The sequence below is a fragment of the Babylonia areolata genome, chromosome 31 (assembly GCF_041734735.1).
Source record: "Babylonia areolata isolate BAREFJ2019XMU chromosome 31, ASM4173473v1, whole genome shotgun sequence".
In the NCBI taxonomy this organism is placed as follows: domain Eukaryota; kingdom Metazoa; phylum Mollusca; class Gastropoda; order Neogastropoda; family Buccinidae; genus Babylonia; species Babylonia areolata.
In genome coordinates, this window is record NC_134906.1 from 544,946 (window position 1) to 568,432 (window position 23,487).

A 23,487-nucleotide genomic window follows, 5' to 3' on the forward strand; every position below is an offset into this window, starting at 1 on the left:
AAAAGCTTAGAAGTGTTGAAAATGGGACGTGCAAGCTTGCTTCTTTCAACCATCTGTTTTCCATTCCAAATTCTTTCAATATATTTTCTCATTCCAACATGAAACTTAAAGCATGCGCAAGAAATAAACTGATCTCCTGAAGAACTTGAACAGGTGTCAGAAATAAACTGATTTCATGAAAATTCTATTCCACCCAGTCATTAGAATTTCTGGGATTGGAGATGAGTTCATTATTTTCTTTTCTTGTGTTTGGCAGCCAACAACATCCCCTCCATAGACCCCTCCACCCTCTGCCTCCCCTCCCCCCAACCCCCATCCTAACACACCTTCCTGATAAACAGGAGCGCTTCTGGACTTTCTGCTACGTTTTTGCTTTAGTTTTCTTCCACGTCAATATAAAAGATATTCCTTTGAATACATCTGCTGAGAAGCAGTTATCATTGTGTACAGGTTTTTGAGCATTGTGTATATTTAGATGTTCTCTGTCCATCCTTGGATGGTTCTGCAGTCATCTTGGCTGACAGCAGTAGCAATGAAATAAATCACCATTTTGCACTTACCATGTGCTATGGATATAGCAATGAAATAAATCACCATTTTGCAGTTATCATGTGCTATGGATATAGCAATGAAATAAATCACCATTTTGCAGTTATCATGTGCTATGGATATACCTGGCTAATGAAGCTTTGCAACTGAACATTGTTTTTTGTTGTTGTTTTCATGTCTTATCTGTTTTGACCAAACGAGAAGATCTGTTCTTGCCAAACCAATCAGGTACAGCAAACTGAAACCATTGAGGAGAGAAGGCATCGATTTGCATTGTTTGCAGGGAGGTCAAGTGTAGAAGTTGAAAGGCCAAAGTAATGGAGACTAGGATATCTAAAGTGGGTACTGGGTTTTGTTTCTTCGTTTATTTTATTCTGCATCAGTTTCAGTCACGTACAGCTACACTGCTGCTCTCCACTGAGCGACAAACAATTGACAGGACGTAGCATGACGCTGACTGACACACACTGCTCTCCACTGAGCGACAAACAATTGACAAGACGTAGCATGATGCTGACTGGCTGACACACACTGCTCTCCACTGAGCGACAAACAATTGACAAGACGTAGCATGATGCTGACTGGCTGACACACACTGCTCTCCACTGAGCGACAAACAATTGACAAGACGTAGCATGATGCTGACTGGCTGGCACAGACCCATCACTTTTCCTGTCAGATTAAAAAACTCTTACAGCATGTGGAATTGAAACCAAGTTTGTCACCTGCTGACCCTCTGCAGAATGATGGCGAAGAGAAAGCACTGTCTAGAAGAAGATACTGATATGTCTCGTTCATCTTGACCTTTCTTTTGCAACCACATTCCAGTTCTAGAAGTGGTACATGGTGCATGCTAGATGTTTTCTTGCTTCATAATCTACACAGCTTACAAATGATGCCATCAACTGCAGGATTCATACTGTGTCTATACTGTTCCACTGTATATATAAACGTGAAGAGAAGGTTCAGATGCCAGTGTATCTTCAAATAGTATTTTGATATATATTGAAGACAGAAAAACATTGAAAACATGTTTGTCAAATGGACAACAACAAAACAAAAAACAGAATCATTCACACACCTTAAGAGCTGTCATGGACAAAAATTGATCTATGGCTCACCATACTGCATTCAAAATGAGTAACTGGCCTTTTTTTTCAAAGACAAAACTTTTATTATCAATGAAACAGGACATAATTTCATAGTATTATGAAATGAACAAATATAATTGCCTTTTGGAAATGGTTATTAACTCTCTCTCTCTCTCTCTCACACACACACACAATAATTTTGTATCTTTATAACCCACTGAACACTGGGGAGGTCACAGCCTCATCAGGCTTTCCTGACAAAATGATGCAGAAAAATGCTGACAAAATACTTACATCAACTGGGTTTTCCCCCTTCCAAATTGACATGTGTGGACATGGCCAGAAAGACTGTAGAAATTAATTCCCTTTGATTGTGGCTGATGCATTATGTAGGAACATGGAAACCCCGTTATAAGGAAACACATTTTGAGTCCAGAGCAATGTTTAAGGGCTGGGTGCTGTGAGTTAACAGATACACATTCAACCTTGACGCCCAGAGCAATGTTTGGGGGCTGGGTGCAGTGAGTTAACAGATACACATTCAACCTTGACGCCCAGAGCAATGTTTGGGGGCTGGGTGCAGTGAGTTAACAGATACACATTCAACCTTGACGTCCAGAGCAATGTTTGGGGGCTGGGTGCAGTGAGTTAACAGATACACATTCAACCTCTTCAGCCTCACTCTCTGCCATGTACATATACACCAAATAATATTCGCTTTTTTCATTCATTCATGCTTTAATCCAAACAATCTCAAGGATCAACATTCTAAATGCTTCATTCTGAATGTTTTGTTTTTATTAAAAAAAAAGAAAAAAAATGAAAACAAGGTCATTGTAAGACACAAATCATGACATATAAAACCCAAACACCACACACACACACACACAGATAACAAGAAAATGAAAGAAAAGAAGAAAACACACATGCAGGATGTCACCATAGTACCGCATCATTGTATAAGCTGCAGAGGTTGAAGCTGGAGTAAAAAGTCGCGGCTTATGGACCAAACTTTATGGTACTGATATTGTGTAGCTGGTCAAAACATCTGCTTTGTTTGAAACAAGAAACCAAGAACTTCTGATGTCTTGAGGCTGACTTTGTCAGCAGACATTCCTTGATTGACAGTTTGTGAAAAAAATCCTCATGATTTTTTAAAACTATATATATATATATATATATATATATATATATTTTTTTTTTTTTTTTTTTTTTTTAAACTGATCTTAATCTTTAGTTCATCCAAAAATAACACACTGTTTCAACCAGGAAGAAAAATAGTTCCAGTGCACAGCAATATTTTCCATCTTCACAACACACTTACAAAGATAAAATCACAATGTAGATTCTCAGATAGATTGACAAGAGAAATAGACAACAACAAAAGACAAACACCAGGAGTGGTGGGGGGGGACCAAAAAAACCAACAAAAAACAACAAAGGAAACAACCACCTCCCAACAAGCAACAACAAAACTAACAATCTGCAGGCACACAGTGGCATACCACAGGGTCAAACAGGATGGAAACTATATAACAAAAAATTGTACAAGTAAATGTAGCAGATGAGCAAAACAACAACAATCACAACTCTCTCTCAAGAAAAGACAAAAGAAAGAAAGAAAGAAAGACAAAAAGAAAAATAACAACAAAATCAAAATGTAACACACACACACACACACAAACAACCCCACAACCACAAACAAATGCAAGAAAAAAATCATTAAACAACCAAAAGTTGCTGAACAACAAAAGCACACTGCAATGGCAATCACTTAGCAACTAGGAGATCCATGTTATTAAAAAAACTACAGCACAGATACTTTATAATGAACACATCGACAGCTCTAAAGAAAAAGACATCAAGAAGTAAAGATACTTCTAGAAAGCAAGCACAAGCCAAATGCTTTGACAAGCAGGATCACAAATGAAGTCAAAGAGGACACTGCTTATAAGAGACTTCAGTTATTTTTTCCAGCTTCTGACCGGGAAGAAATGTTCCACAAATATCAGGTTCTCTCATTCTGATTTGCATGAAACCAAACCAAACCAAACAAAAAAAGAAATTAAATGATGTAGATGATGTGAAGGTTCTATTTATTCTCTATTCATCTTCAGAGGATGACAAACAGGAACGGACAACATTAGAAACAAGCAGCTGAACACACACACACACACACACACACACACACACAGAGGCATACACAGATACAGACACACACAAGCACACACTGTCTAATATCACACATGTAAAAAAGATGTAAAAGAGCATGGGCACTACCAACATACAAACACCTCACACATGTGACACGCACAAATGTTCTTGTTAAAACTTTTTTGATTCTCCGTCCATTTGGAGATGTGTCATTTCAACTTTGCCCAGCGTTACAGTTTATATGCTGGAGAGATTATGCTGCCTGAAAAAAAGAAAAAAAAAAAAAAAAGAAAAAAAAAGAAAGAAAAAGATTATGCTGACTGCAGTTATATCATGGTCATCATCCTAAAACAGGATACGTCTTAATATGCTGCATACACACCATTAAACAATAAAATCATGAGCAAGCCTCTTAAAGCGGTAAAGCGTTTGAAAGCACAGGTGGTCACTAAACTGGCCAGCATCTGGACGACCCAGCTCACCCTCATTACTTGTTTCCAGCTCTTTCACCTGTCTTTCTGTCTTTGTCACACTGGTGGTCACTGAAACTGGCCAGCATCTGGACGACCCAACTCACCCTCATTACTTGTTTCCAGCTCTTTCACCTGTCTTTCTGTCTTTGTCTTTGTCACACTGGTTGCACATCAGATCAGTCTCCCTACCTGAATCAAGCACAGGCAACATAACCTGAATCAAGCACAGGCAACATAACCTGAATCAAGCACAGGCAACATAACCTGAATCAAGCACAGGCAACATAATTACCTACATGTAAATACTCAGCTGACTGACCACACATGAAGAATCAACACTGGCACTCTGATTAATGACCTTGAGATGCACAAGGTCATCAGTGTGCGGCTGAAAGCTTGCACAGATTTTCTGAAACAGTCGCCTGGACATTTTCTCCTTTTCTTAATGGGAACAGGCACTGTGGACCTGTGTAAAGACATGAGCTGAAACAGTTGCCTGGACATTTTCTCCTTTTCTTGATGGGAACAGGCACGGTGGACCTGTGTAAAGACATGAAGCGGATGATGGCAACAGGCACGGTGGACCTGTGTAAAGACATGAAGCGGATGATGGGAACAGGCACTGTGGACCTGTGTAAAGACATGAAGCGGATGATGGGAACAGGCACTGTGGACCTGTGTAAAGACATGAAGCGGATGATGGGAACAGGCACTGTGGACCTGTGTAGACATGAAGCACAATGACTGCAACCAAAGGCTGCAGAGTAGGGAGCTGCAGCGTTCCAGGATTATCTGTACACGGCATTATTCCGAAGATAACTGCCAAGCTACAGTGGGATATGCTGGTCACAAGTCTGTACACACATCAAGTGTCCTGTCATTGACATAAGAAAAGATGCAGGGATAGGGGGATGTGATAGCTGTCGAGTCTAACAAGAACGGAGGATCTTTCATCCCAAAATAAAACTACAAAAATGCTGTCAACACCACTCTCAAATTGTACACGGGCATCCTTCAAATAACAGTGAACAAACCGAACATTAAAATACTAGAAAGTAAAAATCAAGTAAAATGATACAAGTTGTACTGCTTTTAAAACGTTCAAATCAACCACACAATAAAACAAAAAATAAATGCTGTAATGCACTCCAACAGACATAAAAATAATCCCATTCAACTCTATTTTTTGAAATAATATGCTTTATATCTCTTTCATACGTGGCAGAAAACAAAACCATAACAAACAAATAAAACTCATTCACTATATCAAGAAGCAAATGATGATCACACAAAACAGAAGGTAAACCTTAAAAGAAAAAAGACAAAAGAAAAGAAAACAGCCGTTTACAATAGAACACACACACACACACACACACACACACACAAAGCCAGACATGCATGCATCAATAAAAATCACACAGGTAAAAAAGGTAAAATGCTTTTGATCATTAAAACACATGCACATGGATGACAACAAAAAAAAAAAAAAAAAAAAAGCAAGCTCCACAGCTTCAGTGCTTTTCTTATTCCAGTTACTAGGGGGAAAAAAAAGTTGGAAAAGAATGCTACTTATTAGCACAAAGATCAGAGAAATTTGAAATTGTTTTAAAAACCATGCACCAGCTGCAGCGACTTAACATTCATGTCAAAATGAAGAAAAATAAAATATTGCTGATTTCATGATGAGTACAATCATCGACTGCTGCAGGCGATTTGAATTAATTTCAAAGACAAAAAAAGCACAGACAGACCCCCCCCCCCCCTCCTCCCCCGCCCCTTACCTCTCACAATCCCTCCCTTTCAACAGAATCATCCAACAAAATCTATACACAATAAAATAAACAATTCACAGAACAATTACATAAAGGAAAACACACCACCCACGCCTCCGCAGAAGACGGTGACTTGGAGCCACTGCCTCTGACCGCTCAGCTGCGTTACTGGTTTGGACTTCAGGAGGCCTGGCCCCAGTAAGCATTCTGACATACATAAAAACAGCATCAGTATCAGTATCAGTAGCTCAAGGAGGCGTCACTGCATTCGGTCAAATCCGTGTACGCTACACCACATCTGCCAAGCAGATGCCTGACCAGCAGCGTAACCCAACGCACTTAGTCAGGCCTTGAGAAAAAAATTAAAAAAATCAATTAAAAAATTTTTTTAAAAAGTTAATATAAATAAAATAAATAAAGTTAAAAAAAAAAAAAAAGTAAAAAAAACAAATAAATAACAATAAAATAATAATAAACAAAATAATAATAAATAAAATAAAATAAATAAATAAAGAAAGAAAGAAATAATAGATAAATACATAAAAATACTACTACTACTACTAATAAAAACAACTCTGACTTGTAAACACGACAGGGACACATAATCCCAAGCAACAGGTGTTGAACACTCCTGATCAACTTTGCTTACAGATGAAAGCTAAGGTCATGAGGATCACATCTTGAATGAAACTTCCTTTGTGTGGGCACAAAAGTTAGTGGTACTTGTTTGTCAGTGATGGAAGTTGGACACAAAGGAAAAGATATTCTGTATTCATTTACTATTGTCTCAATAGCTTGGAAAACACACACACACACACACACAAAAAAAACGAAAAAAAAAACAGGCTTCCTTTATGTACTGATAATAAAGCAGGTTGTGGTATACTGTAAAATCAGTAATGCACCACGTTTAGACTTCGTTTTTTAATGCTCATTGTGGCAAAGTAAGGAACAGCATCTCTTTAAGTTACAGTGTTTCATTCAGTGTATTTGAATATAAAGTGAGATTCCTTTCCCCTTATCACACTTTCGTCATTCTGAGGGAAAAACCATGCAAAAGTGCAATTTTTCTAAGCAGATCTGTTCTCGACACCTCCTTGCCTGCTCTGCGACGTTCATCTGTCAACCATCTGACCCCAGAAGTGGTGTGCAATATGATACACAAAATGTTGATCACAAATTTTTATCCTGGGAACCTTGTGCCAGTTGCATTGCTTGGTTCTAACTTTTTGATAGTTACACGTGACTGAATGCCTACATTGACCGAACTACGCCATTGGTCAGTTCCATGCTACACACAGTTAGTAGCGGGTTACGACCATACTAGGCTCTTCCGTCTGAGCAATGCAACTGGCGCCTTATCTCCAGCGTTTATACCCCATCCCTTCTCTTTTTATCTATTAAATGAATAGAACATCATTATGCACAATTAAACTCAACAATGCAAATAACTGAATTTTAGCTTGTTTATTTATCAAATACAAAAGCAAACTTGATGGCACAAATGAAAAAAAAAAAATCTAAAAGAGAGCTGTTCTTTAACTCTGTAATTACAGATCTTTTTTTCCATTAAATCAACAGATTTGACATAGACTGAATTAGTAACCTTTCCATGATAATGAGCTGCTTAAATCTTTTATTTCTTATCTTTACATCTGGCTTTTTCAACATAATCAACAACCAATTCACACGCTGAAGTGCATATGTTCTTCAAAATGGGTAACTCGCTTTGAATGCATTTGATTAACAGACCTCAGAATATGGCTGCCCAAATGGCAAGGTAAAACAAAAACAGGATTATGCCTGTAGAGTATGTCAGCAGAAATGAATGTATGGGGGAGGGGTTCTGGACCATCAACCTAGGAGTTCACATCTGATGCACATATAATGTCTAGCAAGCCCAAAACTGGTGAATGGCTGCCTTTATTGCAAGGTAAAAAAAGTCATATATGTAAACGCCCAATCGTATGTACGAGTGACTGTGGCAGTTGCAGCCCATGAATGCAAAAGAATAAAAAACAAGAACACCCCCCCCCCCCTTTTTTTTTAAATCGTGAACAGGTTTTACACAAACTGAGCAGGCAGGTGCTTTCTTGTTTTTTTTACTTTTTTTGTTTGTTTGTTTGTATCCTAAGTAATCTCTTTTCAGATCTTTTCACATGCTGTACTTTTCCTTGACCTGTTAAAAGATCTTTCCAGGCAAAACTGACTATGTTTCCCCATAGATAACAAAGATTTTTGGATTGTGCTGGTTGTTGTTTTTTTTTTATATATACAGTTCTCTTCTGCATGTTTTTTTAATTTTTATTTTTAATCCTATTCAATACTTCTTCTTTTTTTTTTTGTAGTTGTTAGTTTTTGCTGCAACATCCCAATTCTTCAAAACACAGCCCCACCTTATAAAGACTTTTTTTTCTATTTTTTTTTGTTTTATGTGGTGTTGTTTTTTCAACCAACATTTTGCTCATGTTCAGTTACTGTTCCTTTTACTGCTGTACACTCCATCTCCAAACACACAACAACACACTCCTGGATCAATGGTTGTGTAACATCTTATGCAAACTGGTCTGGCCATGATTTTCAAACACTTCACCTTCTGTTTTCCGTTTGCTTTTTTTTTCGCCCAACAGGTCTAAAGTTTAAATGCTGCCTGAGAGACAAGTTCACAAAACAAAACATTACATAAATGATTTCCTTTACCTTTCTTTCCCATTTTGTCTTTCTCTCTCACCTTAATGATACTGTATTCCAATCTCCTGCCTTGAGTATCTTCTTGCTATTTTCTAACAGCATACAATACTGACAACAACAACAAAAAACATGAAAAAACAACAACAAAAAAAGCAATGCAAGCAACCACGCAAACAAATCAAATTGAACCCACAATCTCCACTTAAGAAAATGATAATAATACCAACAACACAAAGAAATAATAATACTTAGCTGCATATCCCTTTATCCCCACCCCACCCCACACTCCACCCTTGTCTCTTTCAGCTGTGCAAAACAATTCACTCCACACTACTGTCAGCTGTGCAAAACAATTCACTCCACACTACTGTCAGCTGTGCAAAACAATTCACTCACACTACTGTCAGCTGTGCAAAACAATTCACTCCACACTACTGTCAGCTGTGCAAAACAATTCACTCCACACTACTGTCAGCTGTGCAAAACAATTCACTCCACACTACTGTCAGCTGTGCAAAACAATTCACTCCACACTACTGTCATTGCAGAGTTGCAGTCGTTGCCATCACCAAGACACCAGTAGCAATTAATCACACATGCAAACAAATACACAACAAAGCATTTCTGGGTTACCTTCAGACCCAACAAGTCAGATACAGGCACTTGAAGGGGACATCAGGACTCTTTCTGTTGCAACAGCCTCAAACTACTCCCCCCCCCCTTCTGGGTTTTACCCTGGGGACATTCTGGGCAAATGACGCCCCCCCCCCACACACCCCCACCAGCTCATCCTCCCTCCAGTCCTAACTAGTTGGAGTTTACTCCTGGCGGTCATTCACAGCTGGTGTTCACAGACCCTTGCGTTAATCTGGGCAGGTCAGAGTTTTTTTTATTCTTTAAAAAACCAAAAAAAAACCCCAAAAAACTCATGTAACCACTGGGAACATGCTTCTTTTTTTTTTTTCTTTTTTTTTTTTATACACATATCATACAAATTGACTGATATCAGAACAATAAAACAAACAAACACAAACAAAAAAAAAGCCCACTCCAGCAAATAAAATAAATGCATGTCAAAAAAAGAAGAAAAAAAAAGAAGTCAAAACATGTTTCTCTTGCAATACAAAAAAAAAATTCTTTTCCCAAGTAACAGCAAAAAAAACAACAACAACAAAAAACAACAACAACAACAACAAAAATCAAAGAGAAACATGCACAGGAGAGTAAGGGTTAAGTTTCAACAATATTCTTTTGGACTGGCCAAAGATGACCCTGGGGCAAAAAAAACTAAAGGGAGTGTGGACAGACTACTGTGGAACACCAGAAAACATAGCAACACATCACTGTAATAGTTAAAGTTTCAACAATATTCTTTCCGACTGGCCAAAGATGACCCCGGGGCAAAAAAAAACAAAAAAACCCAAAGGGAGTATAGATAGGCCACTGTGGAACACCAGAAAACACAGCAACACATCACTGTAATAATTCAGACCGGTAATAACTTTCTCTGTGATGGCCTAGAGGTAACACGTCTGCCTAGAAAGCGAGAGAATCTGAGCACGCTGGTTCGAATCATGGCTCAGCCGCCGATATTTTCTCCCCTTCCACTAGACCTTGAGTGGTGGTCTGGACGCTAGTCATTCGGATCAGACAATAAACCGAGGTCCCGTGTGCAGCATGCACTTAGCGCACGTAAAAGAACCCACAGCAACAAAAGGGTTGTTCCTGGCAAAATTCTGTAGAAAAACACACTTCGATAGGAAATAAAAAAACAACTGCAAACAGGAAAAAAAATTTTTTAAATGGGTGGCACTGTAGTGTAACGACGCGCTCTTCCTGGTGAGAGCAGCCCAAATTTCACACAGAGAAATCTGTTGTGATAAAAAAATACAACTACAAATGCAAAAAAAATACAACTGACAAAATCTGTTGTGATAAAAAGAAATATAAATACAAATATAAAAAATACCACTGACAAAAGACAGATCTCAGTTTGGAGGAGGGGGGTGGGGTGGGGTGTGGGGGTAGGGGGGAGGGCTTAACGACCTGTCTGTCTTGGCAGTGTCTGACCAATCAAGTCTAGGTAACATTGACCAAAGACTGAACACAAAATACATAGCTTCAGTTACAACAACAGCAAAAACCTTATCACACACACACACACACACACGCACACACACACACAAACACAATCTTATTCACATTCACACACACATACACATGATTTCTTGTACTGGTCAACCATTTGTTCAATTGATTAAGCAATATCATACTAAAACAGAAGAAAAAGAGTCCAAACTTTTTTAGCGTTACAAAACCATCACACCACCACTGATAATGATGAACAAATAAAACAACAGAGAATGGACATGGTTCCCAATGAAAACAGGCTAAAAATAACAAGTGAAGGATTTTTGTAATATCAAAAAGCTTGGGTCCAGAAGGAGCCACTTTAAGCCAAGCGTGTCTCTCAGTATCTTAAGACTGATACAAGACAAAATAAGTTTAAAATGAATTTTAAACCCCACCCCCCACCCCCTCCCCCGAAATTGATATAATAGGGAAGTACTCTCATCCATGTAACAAAGACACACCCAGGCCCCCACATTCACCCAAGCTTTCAGTTTAACATTTCAAAATATTTATGGCATACAAGCAATCCTTCTTTTTCTTTTTTTTCATATAGGTATATTACAGAAGAAGTTATCTTCAATCTCAGGGCTGCAAGGAATGTACAACAAAAACTACACAGTGGATTACGTATGATACAAAGGCAGTGGTAGCTAGATACTGCAGACACACACACAGAGAAAGGAGAGAAATGATGACTGGAAAGACAGAGAGAGAAAGGAGAGAAATGATGACTGGAAAGACAGAGAGAGAAGGAGCAGAAGAAATGATGACTGGAAAGACAGAGAGAGAAAGGAGAGAAATGATGACTGGAAAGACAGAGAGAGAAGGAGCAGAAGAAATGATGACTGGAAAGACAGAGAGAGAAAGAGCAGAAGAAATGATGACTGGAAAGACAGAGAGAGAAAGAGCAGAAGAGATGATGACTGGAAAGACAAAGAGAGAAAGAGCAGAAGAGATGATGACTGGAAAGACAAAGAGAGAAAGAGCAGAAGAGATGATGACTGGAAAGACAGAGAGAGAAAGGAGAGAAATGATGACTGGAAAGACAGAGAGAGAAGGAGCAGAAGAAATGATGACTGGAAAGACAGAGAGAGAAAGAGCAGAAGAGATGATGACTGGAAAGACAGAGAGAGAAAGAGCAGAAGAGATGATGACTGGAAAGACAAAGAGAGAAAGAGCAGAAGAGATGATGACTGGAAAGACAGAGAGAGAAAGAGCAGAAGAGATGATAACTGGAAAGACAAAGAGAGAAAGAGCAGAAGAGATGATGACTGGAAAGACAAAGAGAGAAAGAGCAGAAGAGATGATGACTGGAAAGACAAAGAGAGAAAGAGCAGAAGAGATGATGACTGGAAAGACAAAGAGAGAAGGAGCAGAAGAGGACAGAGATTAAAAGACACACACACACACAAAAGAGAGACAGAAAGAAGAAAAAGCAAAGAGAGGTGTGAAAAATGGGGGAAAAAAAGATGGAAAAGAGAGAAAGAGGAAGCAAAGTAAAGGCAAAGACAAAGAGAATAAGGAGGGGAAAGAAAGAGAGGAAGATAAAAGAAGAAGAGACGGAGAAAAAGAGAGACAGACAGGCAGACAGGTGGAAAAAGCAAAGACGACGGAAAAGAGGGAAATAGGAAGGAAAGGGTTAGAAAAGACAAAGAAAAACACGAATGAGGAGGAAAAAGAGAGAAAGAGACACACAGACAGCGATGCTGAAGAGGAAGGCTGACAACAAGCCCAGTATCAAAGACACACAGTGGCGTTCAAAGGCCATCACCCACACACCCCCGTGCCCCCCCCTCCCCCATCCCAAAAAGCAGTGGCACATCAACAACATGATGTGAGATCAACAACCACAACGACAGAAACTCACACAACCAGAGAAAACAACGCACCAACAACAGCAACAACTGTAGTGATTTCACTATCACTGACAACAAAAAAACAACAACAACAACAACAACAAAATCTACACTGCCATAACAACAGCAACAACTGTAGTGATTTCACTATCACTGATAAAAAAAAAAAAAAAAAAAAAAAATCTACACTGCAATAATAACAGCAGCTACTGTACTGATTTCAGTATCACTGGGAAAAAAACAAAACACAAACTTACAACACAACAACAGCAACAACTGTAGTGATTTCAGTATCACTGGAAAAAAACAACAACACAAACTTACAACACAACAACAGCAACAACTGTAGTGATTTCAGTATCACTGGAAAAAAAAAAAAACACAAACTTACAACACAACAACAGCAACAACTGTACTGATTTCAGTATCACTGGAAAAAAAGAAGAAAAAATCTGCAAACATACAAACAACACACACATGAAACAAACAAAACAAACAACAAAATTAATTAAAAAATATGATTAAACAAAACAGGTTCAAGATGGCGAGCAGATATGTTCCAACGACAATCATATTCACATTCCAACCATAAATAAAACTGTTTTTGTTTTTTTTTAAAAGAAGAAGAAGAAGAAAGAAACAGAAAAATCTTGAGAAAATTTCTGTCACTCATTCCAAGCATCAAAAACGACAAAATCACAATATCATTCCATGCAAAACCTCACTTTGGTTACGTCTAGGTGATCATGAGGTCAAGTCAGAGATTCTCCTCGACAACTGACAACCACGTAACCCCGGACAAACTGCTGCGTGTGGGGAGTTCATCCAACAAGTGAAAATCCCATCTGGAGAGGGATGGGGCCCCGCCACATTCGACTTGCCCAACACACGTCGCATCATGAACAGCTACGATGGTTCAGCCACAAAACTTGATGTAGTGGCCTTGCTAAAACAGTCCTCAAAGGAACTGTTGAGGGAGGGAGATGGAGGGGGAGTCAGGGGAAAAAAAACAACCCCCCAAAAAACGATGGACTGATAACATTTCAGAACAAACAGGAAAACCATCTGCAGAGATCCAGGCTTTGACACACAACCGATAGACTTGGAGAAATCTGGTGAACAGTTCTTCTATTTGGCACCCCAATAACTCTTCACAGAGTTGATGGAGACTGAATGATTGATTGAATCTTTAATGGGTAGAGAATTAGGTGCAGTAAAGGCCTTTTTACAATTCTGCCCATTTAATGACACAAAACATAAAAATAAAGAACGACACAAAACATAGAAATAAAGAAATAAAATGAAATAAAATAAAATAAAATAATTAGAATGACAAATAAGAATAGTAACTGGAATAATCTATTAAAGGTAACAAAGCGATGAAAAGAAGAAGACGAAGAAGAAGATGTGATCATCAAGTCAGAACAGGTAAAACCTACAAAACTATCTTTTTCCTCGCCAGTAAAACAAAAACAAAAAATAAATAAATAAATAAAAAGGCAGATGCCAGGCAGCTATGTTCAAAATACATAAAACCTAAACACTTCACCAGTGGGTATAAGCATAAACCCACTCTTAAGACTAGAGAAGCCAGACACCAATATCATAAGTTATGATCTAGAATCTATTCATGATTTTTCTTGCTGCACTGCCATTCTGTGACTGCGAGAATGAAAATCTGATAAATGCTGAATCACGTACAAGAAAACACTTTTTTGTCTGTTTACAAAATGTTAAAAAAACCCAACAATTCTTCCATTACGAGATTAAAACACACACACACACACACAAAGAGCATCACTTACTACCACCCCTCCCCAACAAATGAAAGGCCAAACAAAAACCTCAACAACAGAGCAAAACAACCCACCGTTCTAAAAATAGATGGATAGCGCATGCCTTCTTTGCACCCCTTTGCTAACTGAAGCCAGTGGAAGTGTTCAATCAGCCATTTTGCTTCTCGTGTCAGCACAGCATGAAGCGGTAACTTCATATATGTAGCCGAGCACTCAGCTGGCTTCACGGCAAGCTTTCACTTGCCCGCGGTGTTAGTTAAGCTGACATTCCTGTGTGTCTCCACTGCAAGTTTGCGCTACATGTCACTGCACTGTTTTCCTGTAATAACTTTGGTAAATAAACCATTGGCAGATTTCAATCAAGACACAACATTTCGCATGTCGTGAGGGCAAACAGCACGATTTCATCGAAGATACACGGTTACAGTCCAGAAACTACCATCAGTTAGCAGATGACTTCTCAACAGACTGACGGCCAGATACGAGTAACAATATGTCGTCCAGCTGGCTTCAGCTTTCTGGTGTAAATCTTTTTTTTCAAAGGTTGTGTCTCATATATATAATCAAAATAAAAAGAAATAAGCACTACTGAAATATTCAGATGTTCAAGCTGAAGTTTCCAGTTCATTTGTGGGTTATAAAATAACAAAACAAAATGAAATAAAAACATGGCAAGAACAAAAGGAAAAAGAAAAAAAATTCTATACTAATATAAGAAGCATGTAGAGACTGTAATTTTTCACGAAGTGACCAATCCGCTTAATTTTTTTTCAGCTGAGTTATCTCCCATCCTATACATTTTGTCCAGAACAAATGCTTTCAATAAACAAGCAAGCAAACAAACAAAACAAAAAAACAAACAAAAAAATGCATCCAAAAACATCTCCTCTTCATCAGAATGAAAGCAGACGAAATGAAAGCCATTTTCAAGAGAGTGTATACTTTGCAGGGCCAAAGACAGAATGATGGAGACTGTTCATTTCAATCTAAAAAAGAATACTTCTATGAAAAAGATAAATAAATAAAAGGAAAAAAGAAAAGAACATACTGTATCAGATCTGATGTTGGCATCGCTATACCAAGTACTGGCAACTGTTGAGAGACACTTTTTCCTCACAATATGTGTTTGGAAAAAACAAGTTCATGTCAGTTTGGAAATATGCATTATCCTGGTCTCTGCCTCCCTGCCCACACCAGTCGATGACTGTTATCGGTGATCAAAATGCATTCTGACTGAGCAGCCATACATGATCTGTTCAGAGAAATGCAATATACAACCCTGTAAGAAGAAAACTCCATTTTGCCACCCAGAATGAACTACAAAGTTCGCTGAAAGGTTACATGGCAAAAAAAAAAAAAAAGAAAAAAAAAAGAAAAAAAAAAAAGGGAAGATGACAAAAATGTTACACAGTCCTCCATTCACCTCTTCTGCGTAGGGTGTTAGGTGGTAAAGCTAAATTATCAATCAATACAGCGTTTGTGATATTGAAACACAAAATCCAGAACACACACACACACACACAAAACAAACAAATAAAAAACCCTTAAAAAAACAACAAAAATACACACACAATCAAACCATACAGGGTTTCTGACAAGTACATTGGGCACAGAAAGGGTTAAACTTTAGGGTTAAATTTGATTCATAATCAATAATCCCCCCACCCCGTCCTGCCTCCTCCGTTTAAGGCAAGTAATCGTTGCCTGTCCCACAAGCAGAAAACACCCAATTGTCATCAAAAAACTTTGTTTTCTTGAAATCTAAACTTTTTCAATACACATAAAAAAAACCCATTAGTGACCCCCTGAATAGCATCAATAACAAATGATATCTTAACATGTGCAACAAATATTACTACCACAATTTTTTTTAACCGTCTCTTTTTTTTTCAAACATCAGTGAACCCCTGAAAATATATATAACAAATGATATTTTAACGTGCGCATCAAATGTTAATACCGCTAATTTATTTTTAACCTTTTTCTTCGTTTTTTTTTTTAAAAACATCAGAGCCCTTGAACATAATAACAAATAATATTTTGACATACGCATCAAGCATTATTACTTCATTTCTTTTAACCTTTTCGTTTTTTTTTTTTTCATACATCAGTATGCCCCTGAACATAATAACAAATAATATTCTGACATACACATCAAGCATTATTACTTCATTTCTTTTAACCTTTTCGGCTTTTTTTCATACATCAGTATGCCCCTGAACATAATCAGTAACAAATGATATTTTGACATGCATATCAAGCGCTACTACTGCATCTTTTTTTTTTTTTTAACCTTTTTCTTTCTTTTTTTTTTCAAACATCCTTAGGCCCCTGAACATAATCAATAACAAATGACATCTCAACATGTGCTTCAAACATGACTATCCCACTTTTCCCTCCAATCAACATGTTTTTTCGAACATTACTACCCCATTTCCACCCCCACCCACCCCCAACCCTGCCGCCCCTCCCCCCCCCCTTCCCCCTGGCACCCTCGGTTTTTTTTTCCATTAAAACCATTCCCCAGACATGATTGGATGATCAACATCTGCCTCCTCCCCACCCCCTCCCCAACCATCTCCCCTCCCCTCCCCCTGTAGAGCAATGCTGGAGAGTTGTAGGAAGGACAAGAGGCAGCAACACAGCCCACACAGGCGGACAGTGATGGCGGCAGCAAGGTGCGGTGAGAGGAGGAACAGCCAAGGTCTGCTGCTTCCAACAGCCGCTACACGTTCTCCTGCAGGCGGGCGTACTTCTGGCCAGAGGAGCCGCCGCCCCGGGACTGCTCCTTCCCTCCTTGCTGCTCGTAGAAGTCCATGTCGCCCATGGTCGTCCTGGGGTCTGTAATCTGAAAGGTCAGGGGGGGGTTAACGAGGTCAGAGGTTGGAGGGTTAACAATGTGTGTCAGAGGTTGGGAGGTTAACGATGTGTGTCAGAGGTTGGGGGGTTAACGATGTGTGTCAGAGGTTGGGGGGTTAACGATGTGTGTCAGAGGTTGGGGGTTAACGATGTGTGTCAGAGGTTGGGGGGTTAACGATGTGTGTCAGAGGTTGGGGGGTTAACACTAACAGCAGAACTCCATGTGGTTCATGGTCTTCCTGGGGTCGGTGATCTGAAAGGTCAGGGGTTAACAATGTCAGATGTTGGTTAGAATTTTGGGGTTAACAATGTTTGAGGCTGGGGGTTAACAGTAGAACCCCATGCCACCCATGGTCATCCAGGGGTCCGTGATCTGAAAGGTCAGGAGGATTAATGAGGTCAGAGGTCATGGGTTAACAATGTCAGAGGTTGGGGGTCAACAATGTATGTCAGAGGTTGGGGGTTAACAATGTATGTCAGAGGCTGGGGGTTGACAATGTCAGAGGTTGGGGGTTAACAATATCAAAGGTCAGGGGTTAACAATGTCAGAGGTTGGGGGTTAACAATGTAGGTCAGAGGTTGGGGGTTGACAATGTCAGAGGTTGGGGGTTAACAATGTCAGAGGTTAGGGGTTAACAATGTATGTCAGAAGTTGGGGGTTAACAATGTCAGAGGTTGGAGGTTAACACTAGAATTCCATGTCATCCATGGTCGTCCTGAGGTCAGTGATCTGAATTAGGGGTTAACAATGTCAGAGGTTGGGGGTTAACAATGTCAAAGGTTGGGGGTTAACAATGTCAGAGGTTGGGGGTTAACAGTAGAACTCCATGTCTCCCATGGTCGTCCTGAGGGCAGTTATCTGAAAGGTCAGGGGCTTAACGATGTCAGATGTTGGGGGTTGATGATATCAGAGGTTGGTCAGAGGTTGGGGGTTAACAATATCAGAGGTTGGAGGTTAACAATGTTAGAGGTTGGAAGTTAACAATGTCAGAACGTGTCTCTCAATGAATCATACAGGTGAAAACAGGGGAAGGTTTTGACTGAAGTAGGTAGGACTGGTCATCTTGGAATCAACAAGTTTTGTTTTGTTTTTCTTTACTGGTGATGTGTTTGTGTTTATGTACGTTTATGTAGGAATATGAAAGCGTGTTTAAAAATACAATGTAGGGCATGCACTTTTCAGACACACACTCCACTCCACTCACCACCCTCCCTCCACTTAAAAAAAGCACCTCTTTAAGCTCTCCCTCACCTATCAACACCCCCCCTCCACCTTTCCCTTTCCAACCTTACCCACCTCTTACAGCTCTCCCTCACCTATCAACAAACCCCCCCCCTCCACCTTTCCCTCTCCAACCTTACCCACCTCTTACAGCTCTCCCTCACCTATCAACACCCCCCCTCCACCTTTCCCTCTCCAACCTTACCCACCTCTTACAGCTCTCCCTCACCTATCAACACCCCCCCCTCCACCTTTCCCTCTCCAACCTTACCCACCTCTTACAGCTCTCCCTCACCTATCAACACCCCCCCTCCACCTTTCCCTCTCCAACCTTACCCACCTCTTACAGCTCTCCCTCACCTATCAACACCCCCCCCCCCCTCCACCTTTCCCTCTCCAACCTTACCCACCTCTTACAGCTCTCCCTCACCTATCAACAATCCCCCCCCCTCCACCTTTCCCTCTCCAACCTTACCCACCTCTTACAGCTCTCCCTCACCTATCAACAATCCCCCCCCCTCCACCTTTCCCTTTCCAACCTTACCCACCTCTTACAGCTCTCCCTCACCTATCAACACCCCCCCTCCACCTTTCCCTCTCCAACCTTACCCACCTCTTACAGCTCTCCCTCACCTATCAACAATCCCCCCCCCTCCACCTTTCCCTCTCCAACCTTACCCACCTCTTACAGCTCTCCCTCACCTATCAACACCCCCCCCCTCCACCTTTCCCTCTCCAACCTTACCCACCTCTTACAGCTCTCCCTCACCTATCAACAATCCCCCCCCCTCCACCTTTCCCTCTCCAACCTTACCCACCTCTTACAGCTCTCCCTCACCTATCAACAATCCCCCCCCCTCCACCTTTCCCTCTCCAACCTTACCCACCTCTTACAGCTCTCCCTCACCTATCAACAATCCCCCCCCCTCCACCTTTCCCTCTCCAACCTTACCCACCTCTTACAGCTCTCCTTCACCTATCAACAATCCCCCCCCTCCACCTTTCCCTCTCCAACCTTACCCACCTCTTACAGCTCTCCCTCACCTATCAACACCCCCCCCCCTCCACCTTTCCCTCTCCAACCTTACCCACCTCTTACAGCTCTCCCTCACCTATCAACAATCCCCCCCCCCCTCCACCTTTCCCTCTCCAACCTTACCCACCTCTTACAGCTCTCCCTCACCTATCAACAATCCCCCCCCCCTCCACCTTTCCCTCTCCAACCTTACCCACCTCTTTAAGCTCTCCCTCACCTATCAACACCCCCCCCCCCCTCCACCTTTCTCTCTCCAACCTTACCCACCTCTTTAAGCTCTCCCTCACCTATCAACAATCCCCCCCCCCCACCCCCAACGGTCCTCCTCCATCCTACCAACCCAACCCTTTCTACATGTACCCCCCCTCCCCCCCACCCAAAAAACAACAACAAACAAACACCTCCCCCCCCACCCCACCCCCACTGACCTGGAAGTCATCGTTGGGAACGGTGTTGAAGTTGACGCCCTCATGGTCGTCCTTGAGCTCCACGGTCCAGAAGGGGCGCTTCGGGGGGTTGTTGCTCATGCGGCGGTACATGATACAGCCCCCGATGAAGCTGATGAGCAGCACCAGCCCCACACAGATCCCCGCCACCTCCCCCTCCGACAGCACTTCAAACACATCCTGGACGGCGTCTGTACATTGGACGATACATACACGCACATTAACACATGCCGGCCACACACACACACATGCACACACACACACAGACACAGGAGCACATGTGTGCACACACACATACACACACACACACACTAGCATAAAATGTGAACATGGATGCTTACAAAATTAGGAGGGTGTGTGTGTGTATGTGTGTGTGTGTGTGTGTGTATGTGTGTGTGTGTGTGTAAGTGTGTGTATGTGTGTGTGTGTGTAAGTGTGTGTGTGTATAGTGTGTGTATGTGTGTGTGTGTGTGTGTGTGTGTGTGTGTGTGTAAGCCTGTCTGTGTGTAACTGTATATGAGCCAGTGTACCTGGCTATATGCAACACACACACACACATAAAATGTGAACATGGATGCTTTGAAAATGAGGGTGCGTGTGTGTGTGTATGTGTGTGTATGTATGTGTGTGTGTGTGTGTGTGTGTGTGTGTGTGTGTGTGTGTGTGTGTGTGTGTGTGTGTGCCTGTCTGACTGTAAGTGTCTGTGTGTGTAACTGTACGTGTGCCCGTGTACCCAACTGTGTGTGTGTGTGTCCCCCAAAATAGATCATAATACTCATGTATTCAAAACTTAAAAAAACAAAACAAAAAACGACAACACAGGAGCTCCCCCCAACACACAACACACACACCATAACTGAACTACAGTGGAGTCTACTAAACACAAATTGCAGGGGACCGGGGAAATCTACTTACGATGACAAATGCTTGTGTGTGTATACCAATGTAAGAGGCAGTTTTACCATTACTTTCTTCATAGTATTCCTATGCTATTTTACAGACTGTTTCGGTATGCATTCTGGGAATTTTGTTTGTTGTAATCACTCGTACATAAGTATCAAAACAGCTCATTATCAGTTGTTTTTCGTGTTTCTTTCTTTGTAATCCTCCATACCCTAAAAAGGGGGCCAAAGGAAACTGACTTTTGAAAAGAACAGGAAAAAAAAACCATGAACGACTCAGGAAAAGATGAACCTGGTTATGTAAACCAGCTCACGAGCTGTGCTGTCAACACTTGTGTATAAGTGGACTCCATCATGTAATGATGTATCCTACAATCAGCCGCAGAAAAAGCTGAAAAGCGACACTTCGATTACATCAGTACGGGCGGGAGCAGATGGATTTTTGTAATACAGGAAAATTTTCAGGCTGGGATCCGGATGGAGCTTAATTGCAATGTGTGTCTCAATACCGAAACAAAGTAAATAAAAAAATTAAAAAAATATAATGAGGGAAATTCCATCAACTCCTAAGCATGCAACTGTAGTGACCAGTTCCCAGTGATGAGCTGATCAAACCACTTGCTACAGGACCGGGTCACTAGGGGGCAGGTCCGATTTGCCTTTTCTCTGAGCATGCCACTACCCCCTAAATAGCCTCTTGAGAGTTTGACTCTTGCCCCGTTTCGCCTACTCAGGCACTGTCTCTTTCAAACACACACAGACCCACACATGCACACACACACACACACCACACACACACACAACCATGCAAAACAGCAAATAAAACAAAAAACAACAACAGCATTTGCAGACATAAGAAGATGAAAACAAAACAAAAATACAAATAAAAAAAGACCACAAAAAAACCCTGCATACACACAGGAGATACAGATGTTGCAAACAATAATCACAAACACACAGTGGATACAGATGTCACAAACAATCATGACAAACACACAGTGGATACAGATGTCACAAACAATCATGACAAACACACAGTGGATACAGATGTTGCAAACAATCATGACAAACACACAATGGATACAGATGTCACAAACAATCCTGACAAACACACAGTGGATACAGATGTTACAATCATGACAAACACACAGTGGATACAGATGTTACAAACAATCCTGACAAACACACAGGGGATACAGATGTTGCAAACAATCCTGACAAACACACAATGGATACAGATGTTGCAAACAATCATGACAAACACACAGTGGATACAGATGTTGCAAACAATCATGACAAACACACAGGAGATACAGATGTCACAAACAATCATGACAAACACACAGGAGATACAGATGTCGCAAACAATCATGACAAACACACAGGAGATACAGATGTCGCAAACAATCCTGACAAACACACAGGAGATACAGATGTCGCAAACAATCATGACAAACACACAGTGGATACAGATGTCACAAACAATCATGACAAACACACAATGGATACAGATGTTACAAACAATCATGACAAACACACAGTGGATACAGATGTTACAAACAATCCTGACAAACACACAGGAGATACAGATGTTACAAACAATCCTGACAAACACACAGTGGATACAGATGTTACAAACAATCCTGACAAACACACAGTGGATACAGATGTCGCAAACAATCATGACAAACACACAGTGGATACAGATGTCGCAAACAATCATGACAAACACACAGTGGATACAGATGTTGCAAACAATCCTGACAAACACACAGTGGATACAGATGTCGCAAACAATCCTGACAAACACACAGTGGATACAGATGTTGCAAACAATCCTGACAAACACACAGTGGATACAGATGTCGCAAACAATAATCACAAACACACAGGAGATACAGATGTCGCAAACAATCATGACAAACACACAGTGGATACAGATGTCGCAAACAATAATCACAAACACACAGGAGATACAGATGTCACAAACAATCATGACAAACACACAGGGGATACAGATGTTACAAACAATCCTGACAAACACACAGGAGATACAGATGTCACAAACAATCCTGACAAACACACAGGAGATACAGATGTCGCAAACAATAATCACAAACACACAGGAGATACAGATGTCGCAAACAATAATCACAAACACACAGGAGATACAGATGTTACAAACAATAATCACAAACACACAGGAGATACAGATGTTACAAACAATAATCACAAACACACAGTGGATACAGATGTCGCAAACAATCATGACAAACACACAGGAGATACAGATGTCACAAACAATAATCACAAACACACAGGAGATACAGATGTCGCAAACAATAATCACAAACACACAGGGGATACAGATGTTGCGAACGGTCGTGAAAAACACACAGTCAATCTCCTGAAAACAGAGTATGACTGCTGTGCAGGTAAAAAGAACGGCCACGCACACGTTAAAGCCCACTCCTGTGTATGAATGAACCTGGGAGTCGCAGCCTACG

At 40.6% G+C, this 23,487-nt stretch overlaps 1 protein-coding gene across 1 annotated transcript in view; it reads right to left on the reverse strand.

Annotated features, from left to right (window-relative positions):
- Positions 1–17,128: 17,128 nt before the first annotated feature.
- Positions 17,129–23,487, reverse strand: part of LOC143276144 (uncharacterized) — a 29,707-nt gene continuing 23,348 nt past the window's right edge. Inside the window, exons 7-8 of the mRNA XM_076580560.1 lie at positions 20,061–20,269; positions 17,129–17,363 (exon numbers count right to left, since the gene is read on the reverse strand). Coding sequence (XP_076436675.1) covers positions 17,241–17,363; positions 20,061–20,269 — 332 coding nt within the window. The 3' untranslated portion in view covers positions 17,129–17,240. The remainder of the gene's footprint in view (positions 17,364–20,060; positions 20,270–23,487) is intronic.